Source organism: Nymphaea colorata, unplaced genomic scaffold, assembly GCF_008831285.2.
Source record: "Nymphaea colorata isolate Beijing-Zhang1983 unplaced genomic scaffold, ASM883128v2 scaffold0165, whole genome shotgun sequence".
Lineage (NCBI taxonomy): Eukaryota > Viridiplantae > Streptophyta > Magnoliopsida > Nymphaeales > Nymphaeaceae > Nymphaea > Nymphaea colorata.
Genome location: NW_022204671.1, coordinates 24,930 through 32,519, shown reverse-complemented (window position 1 = coordinate 32,519; position 7,590 = coordinate 24,930). Strand labels below are relative to the sequence as shown.

Below are 7,590 nucleotides of genomic sequence, written 5' to 3'. Positions count from 1 at the left end.
TTAGGAATTTGATTGTTTGATCTATTTCTGTTGATTAATTTCAAAATATATTTGGATTAATTATGATTTTAAGGAATAATTATTAAGAGAAGATTGACTTCTATGTCCCTAGCTTCAGTTGCATATCGGGAGGTCGAAGGAATCGTATAGACCTGGACCAAGAAATACCAATACCACATTTCCCTCATCGAGACCAAGCCCAACGAGGTCAAGTACGCCCCTCCCCACGCAGGTTCATGGTCGAGTTCAGTCTGCCCCAGCCCCAGAAGCCAGTCCCCGTCGCCACCATCCGCGTCTACTTCACGTGCACCAACCACGACCAGCTCAGGATCACCTTCCGCTTCGAAAAGGACTCCCTCATCCACTCTCCCAACAAGACCATCCGCCAGCAATAAATCGAAGTACCCCGTCCGCCACGCAGAAATGGATAGACGACTCCTTATCGAAGAAGCTGCTCGTGAGAGAAACAGTTTTCTTCCTCAGGCTCACATCTTTTCCACCTCTTGGTTTTATTTGGCTATCTAACCATAGCCTTCTAAAGAAATTTCATATGATTCCTACAAAAAATATTAAAACATCCAATCTTAGAAGATAATATTTAGAGCTGTTGATTGCTTGAAGAGAAATGTGGGTTAAAACATAAAGAAGAACTGATAATGATTGATTTATCATGTTTCTATTGATCAAAAGGAAAGGCTAAACCTGGAAAATAGAATAGCTGGATTATATTATTGTAGCAATAGTTCTATACCCAAGCCTTGTAATAGCCAGTTGTAATCCTGAATAATTATAGCTTATATGTCTAATGACTCTTTTGTCTGAGGTAAATCATAGTCTAAACTTCCAAATTTAAAATATTAAAGAAACTTGCATGTTGTCTTTGGACTCATTTGTATGATAGTAATTGCCTACATGAGTATTTTCCACAGCTTTTGGTGCATATCAGCATATAAAAAGATAAAAATCATGAAAAAATTATCTTCAATGAAACATCTAATCAAAAATATTCCAATATCCACAATGACCATAAATTAATCTGCACATTTAAGCTTATTTTTATTGATATAAACTCTTCAGTCATGTTTTTAATATTTATCATCTAAAAATGCTGATAAAAGATCCTCAAAACAATGCAAGAAGCTTGCTAGACAACATGTGTCAATAGATAATTTCATGTTTTAGATGATTTATGTAAAAATAGCTTTCGCTTTTGAATGAATTTTATAAAAACCTCGTACTTATTAATCCATATTAGATCTATTTGGATTACCATAATAATTTAATAATCATGAAAGAAGAATAAAAGTACGGTATACAAATGGAATAAGAGTAAGCTGCTAATATTCAACCTACGAGCCGCTAAAATTATACTTCTCTTTCGGATTCTTTATATTTTCGAGTTAGAAATAAAAGCTAAACTTTGTGTGAAGAACTTAAATAGACCTAATAGGAAATCTAAAATGACAAGGTTAACTATCTGCATAATTAATATCTAAGCATAATCTTTCGAGAATAGATACAAAAACTAGATTGGCAACAAAGACGATCATCAACATAAGCCAAAATAAGGGCAAAATAAATTTAAACGATTATTATTTCATTAGATGGGATTGACCAGTTTAATTTAGATGTAATAATCAGATTCTTTGATGAATTCTCTTTCTGGAATTCATAGATAAATATCTTGCTGATTACGAACAAATTCAAAAAAGCTGGTTTTATAAAGGAAAATAGTAAACTTTTTCAAAATAAAAAAATTTTAATACTTTAGTAGAGCAACAAACAAAAGACGCAGCTCATGGAACAGTGGATAAATAAAAGAAAGTGTCTTCATGCAATATATGCAAGAAATTATGGATATATACACGGAAAGCTCTGGCTAATAAAATATACCGACAAAACACTTCGTGTGTGTATAAATAGTGCCAATTTGTCATCAGGCGATTGGACAGTTGGTGGGAATGTATTCTGGAAGAGAGATTTTGGACTTCTAAGTGATAATCCTTAAGCAAGAAATAACTAAATCTTTCGAAAAAGGTTAAATTATTTCTTGGAAACAGCGTTAACAGACAAATATTCGGTCTAATAAGGAAAAAGATTCTTTCAATAGATCCTTTCAGACATAAATATCAATCTGAACTTGTATTGCTTTAACAATCTTGACAATGTCCATCTTATTATCACTCCTATGAATAAAAATATTCCTTATACAGATCCAGACATAAATAATTATGGATTGTTCTTAATCAGGGATATAATTAGAGAAAGAAGTTCAAAGGGGTCATAAAAATACAGGAATATTAATATAGTATCTCCGTTTATCAGCACTGGACAAACCAATAAGAAATAGGAATAATACAAAAGCAAAAAGCCATTTTATCTAAGATCTTTAGAAATCTTTTAGGCTGCATTTATCAAGCTTTTAATGGCAGTACATTTTATTCATGTGATTACAAGCCTCCCAATCGCAAGCGACGACATCATCCTGCAATTAGAAGAGCGAGAAGAGCGTTAAGAGCTTTACAAAGCTCTCAATTTCAAAGATTTGTTTCAAGAGGGCCAAATGAAAGATATAAACGTCTTCGATTTTTGAGTTAACCAATCAAGAAGTATATAAAGCGACTAAATACGAATTGTAAACCAAATTAAAAACACTCAATCGGGTTAATGGCTATCAATTTGATGTCTTATCAACTATTTCTAATATAAGAAGAAACTAATCCCCGAGAAAGGATGCTATAAAGATAATTACAGAATCAAAGATAGCTGCATTTTATAAGCTTTAATCTCAATTAGCAAGTCAAAATCGCATGAAATTTTCCAATTTTACGGTTCACCATACTAAACTCATAGCAGCTACACATTATAATCAAAAAACACTCAAGAAAATGCCTGAATTATCAGATTTTCTATTTGTAGGCAGTTATAATATTACACCAAATTCACTCGGATTCTTTGGAAAAGATTCAGTTGAATACGGTAGCTTGTAGCTAGGAGTTTTAATATAGGTTCCTCCTCCATAAATCATTACATAACATACTGCTATTAAATTTACTACGAGCAATCAAGACTCATAGCTGAATCGAAAAGAGATTGAAGCTACTTAAATATTTTCTCTTTAAGGTTAACCAACACAGAGTTTACTCAATCGTAGAATTCCGACATTTTCAGATAGATCATAATAATAGAATAGATGCCGGAGGTATCGGCGAAGATTTCAAACCTGGTTTAATAGGCTAGAGAAATATAAGTCCAAGTATAGGATTTAATTGTATTGCACAATATCCAACAAAGACTGGAATGGTAAATAGGAAAGTTTGAGTTTTTAAAGCCAAAGAGATGCCATTCTTAGAGGTGATCTAGAGTGGCTTCGATCTCAGTAAAAGACTGCTGGTGGTAATATCAAGAATGTCATCTGGATCGCTGATATGGCACTTATAAATAAAAAGAATTAGATCTGTGCTATATGGTACTTTGATGTCCCCACTATTTTTGAAAGACCAACAAAATGTTTAGAAAGTACAATAAAAGAATTATGGAATGACGATTTATTATTTAGGCCAATTAAACAGTAAAATTTATTAAAATTTACAAACCGGGAACTACGCTAAGAATAATTCAAGATGCAAATACAATAAATTCGTAAAGTTCTATGATAAGTTTGAATATTTATAATTTCTATGTTTACTTTGTCACCATCTTTAACTCAAATGTATTGGATGTTCCATTTTGAGATAAGATAATTATTTAATGTCCCTAGCTTCAGTTGCATATCGGAGGTCGAAGGAATCGTATAGACTTGGACCAAGAAATACCAATACCACATTTCCCTCATCGAGACCAAGCCCAACGAGGTCAAGTACGCCCCTCCCCACGCAGGTTCATGGTCGAGTTCAGTCTGCCCCAGCCCAGAAGCCAGTCCCCGTCGCCACCATCCGCGTCTACTTCACGTGCACCAACCACGACCAGCTCAGGATCACCTTCCGCTTCGAAAAGGACTCCCTCATCCACTCTCCCAACAAGACCATCCGCCAGCAATAAATCGAAGTACCCCGTCCGCCACGCAGAAATGGATAGACGACTCCCTATCGAAGAAGCTACTCGTGAGGGAAACAGTTTTCTATCTTGGAACTGCCTACGAGAGCACAAGGGTGCGCGACACCAGGCAGGATAACATTTTGCGAGAGTAGCCGAAGAAGTAAGAGGTGGAGTTCGTATACATCCACCCTGACCTGCTATCGGACCAGCGACGCTTGATCGACATTATGTAGAAATCGCGAGTCTCTCCGAAGGTGGTGGAGAGCTAACTGAAGCGATACTTCGCGCAGGTGGACAAGGAGTCAATTGGCGTCATCACTCAGCCTGAGTTCCTCGTCCTCATCAAGAATATCGGCATTAAGCTGACCCCTCTTTAGGAGAAAGAGGTGCTGAAGCGAGTAGACCCGCAGGAGTCAGGCATGGTCGAGTATGGCCTGTACCAGAGCGTCATCGGCGAGTTCATCGAGGGGATCGAGGCCAAGAAGGAGGCACTGGGCAGGCTGGCCACCACTGAAGAGGAGGAGATATTCGGCAGCATCCTGATGCTGGTCAACGATGAGGCGCAGGACGTGGAGGAGCTGCTCATCCAAAAATTCAAGGCCAAAGATGAGGACGAGACCGGAGTCACCAACATCTCAGAGGTGAAGGCAGTTTTGGACGAAATCATCAAGAAGTACAAGGAGGAGAACAAGCCCGAACCCCTCAGCATCGTTGAGCTGGCAGAAGTCACCAAGATATTGACCGACACTACGGCTACAAGGAAATCCCCTACGCCAAGATCCACAAGCACATCATCTAGCACAAGATAAAGTAGCTATCAAGTGGAAGAATCAACTCTCGCATGAACAACTTGTAAGTCCACCTGCGAGAAATCTTCGACAAGCACGACGAGAAGAAGCTGGGCAAGATCAAGATCGAGCATTTCGAAGAGGCCTTGAAGAAATCAGAGAAGATAAAATTGACCAAGGCGCAGCTCTACCTGTTGAAAAGCTTCTTGGTGGTCGACGTCAAGGGCGAAGTCAACTACATCGACAACTCCAAATTCCTGGCAGAACTCATCAAGAAGTTCTACCTCAACAGCAACAAGCGCAAAGAGTGATCCATCCATACATATATCATCATTACAACATATGAAGCAAAGCAATCCTGGCATAGGTTAGATAGATGGGCAATCGTTGATTGTATATAACTGTATTCCAGCGCAATCAGATGAGATCGAGTAGCTCAAGGGCATCTTGGAGCAGGTCATCATCGAAATCTTCATTGATGTGGAGCATGAAATGAAGAGAGATCTCCTTGGGGTCCATCACCTTCTTTATCTTTAGCGTAAACTCCTCAACATCTCCGTTTTAATACTCTCCTTCCATCAGGGTGGAACTGTCGAAGCCAGGAATAAAATATTTGGTCTTGTAGGTACACTCCCAGGTATCATGCGCCACGATGGTTTCGGATTCGTTGTTGACGTAGTAAACAGGAGTTCTTAAGACCTTTCCATCGACGAATTAAAAGGTTCTGAACATGGAGATGGGGCCTAGGTTGTGATAATCTATCAGATAATCATTGTACTTTTTATCGAAGAAAAACTTGGCCTCACGCACTATCTTCTGGTCAAGATCGATGGTGAAGTTATTGACAACAACTCCTGCAGTGGTTTAGCATTTGGCTTCAGTTTTATTGGTATTGCAAACCGCAAGCAATGGCCACGTTTGATTTCCCAAATATTGATGAGTGCACATTATATTCTGGCGATGCCATATTTTTATCCGATGGTGTTTTTGATCTTGTGGTGAGTATAGATACCCTTGGGGTCATCTCTGAGATCAAAGGTCTTGATTTAGAATTGCTCGTCATGACGGGACTTAAACCAAATGATCTGGGAGTGATTATTTCCCTTGCGGACTAAGTGTTAGTAGGTCCATTCATCGTCCTTCGACTAGTAGACTGCATTGGGTTTCATATCCTCGGTAAAAGGATATGAGAAATATGAGAGTCTCATACGGCTATCGTTGTATCTGCCGGATTCCCTTATGCAAACAATCGTGTTTCGGAAAAAGTGTCAATTTCAACTTGGTCTGACTCTTCAAACATGAATTGAAAGGGGTAAGGTTTCACATCATAGCTCTCCAGGTTGAAGACTGTTATGTGTTCTTGCGCGTCTCTAAAACGACAACCTAGCGATCGTTGATCATCCCGAAGGAGTCCACATTGAACTAAAATTGTTTTTCGTAGAGAATCTTACCAGATTTGTTGCAGTGGACCAAGATATCTTTGCCCTGGGAGGCCATGCCGAGGAAGACAAAGGTCTCGTGGAAGGCCGCCGAGAGGTAAAGAATCTTGAAGTACCGTTTTTGCAATTTGACGTGATGCTCACTCGCAAGCAACATTTGTGATGATGAACAATTTAATATAAGATTGTTCTTTCTCTAATTTATGCTATTCAGAAATGAATAGCTGGACATACAACTTTCCCACAGAAGACTCTCAATCAATTGCACATCTAACGTTTAATTGAGGAATGGTGAAGGATTGATCGTCATTTATGAGGTTATAGAATATAGGTGATAAGGGAGTGTTTAGAGACGTTTTTGATAGTTAGGGTTACTTCTTTTGATTTAAATAGAATCTATCATTTCTTTGCCTTGGCTTGTTGAGCTCTGAGGAGGTTCATGAGTGACTCTCTTTTTAGCTTGGCGCGACGATGGGTGCCGAGGGCCTTCTTGGAGAGCTTGAGGGCACGCTTGGTATCCTTCACGGAGCCGGCCTTGAGGAACTCGATAACTCTCTTCTCGTAGGTTGAGACGCCGCCGACCTCTCCGATGACTTGACGGATGAGACGGACTCTCTTGCCAAGGGCGCCCTTACGCTCTGAAGGCCTGGCTTGCTTGGACTGCTTGGAGGCAGCTTTGAACTTGGTGACGGGGTGGCCCTTCTTCTGGCCCAAGGCGATGACCGCGGGGTGGCTCTTGACCATTATTTAATATTTATTAAAATATTGATTATTTTTAGGCATATCATGGGAAGCAATTCAGGCGGATGTCGCTGGAGACTAACTTTAGGTAGAAATCGCTGCCCTATACCAGATTGAAATGCAGGACTGACTGTTTGTCCGCAGATTGTCCAAATTAGACAGTAAAGATGAGGTAAGAGTCGATGATTTAGCCATCTATGTCTATCTGATATTTGTATTTAGCTTGAATCTATGTTATTTTTAAAATTACTTTATCCTAAACGTCAGCAACTTCTTCACATCTCAATTATAGAGGAGTTTAGGTGATTATCTCTTCTTATTAGTCGGCTTCTTAGAGCGGAACTGCATGGACTTTGAGGAAACATTTGAGTTGGCTGATAACAAATGCGTAGTCATGGTTATCAACGACGATATCGTTAGGAGAGGATTCTTCTAATGGCTTGAGCTTATGCTATCTTAGTTTTTCTTTATTGTAGAGGCTCATGAACTCGAGATCCTCAACAGACTAGTTGTCACGAGAATTGTAGCCTTGATTTTGAATTTTTAATTTCTTCTGTGTTTCTCATACTCCACCTCATTCCTTT

General features: G+C 38.9%; 1 protein-coding gene across 1 annotated transcript; it reads right to left on the bottom strand.

The window, feature by feature from the left end:
- Nucleotides 1-6,664: 6,664 nt before the first annotated feature.
- LOC116268258 (uncharacterized) lies at nt 6,665-7,009 on the bottom strand. The gene has a single exon (XM_031649979.1). The coding sequence runs from the start codon at nt 7,007-7,009 to the stop codon at nt 6,665-6,667; it is 345 nt and encodes a 114-aa protein (XP_031505839.1).
- Nucleotides 7,010-7,590: the final 581 nt, after the last annotated feature.

Excerpts from the sequence above, each read along its gene's own strand:
- LOC116268258 (XM_031649979.1), bottom strand. The coding sequence starts at position 7,009 with ATGGTCAAGAGCCACCCCGCGGTCATCGCCTTGGGCCAGAAGAAGGGC.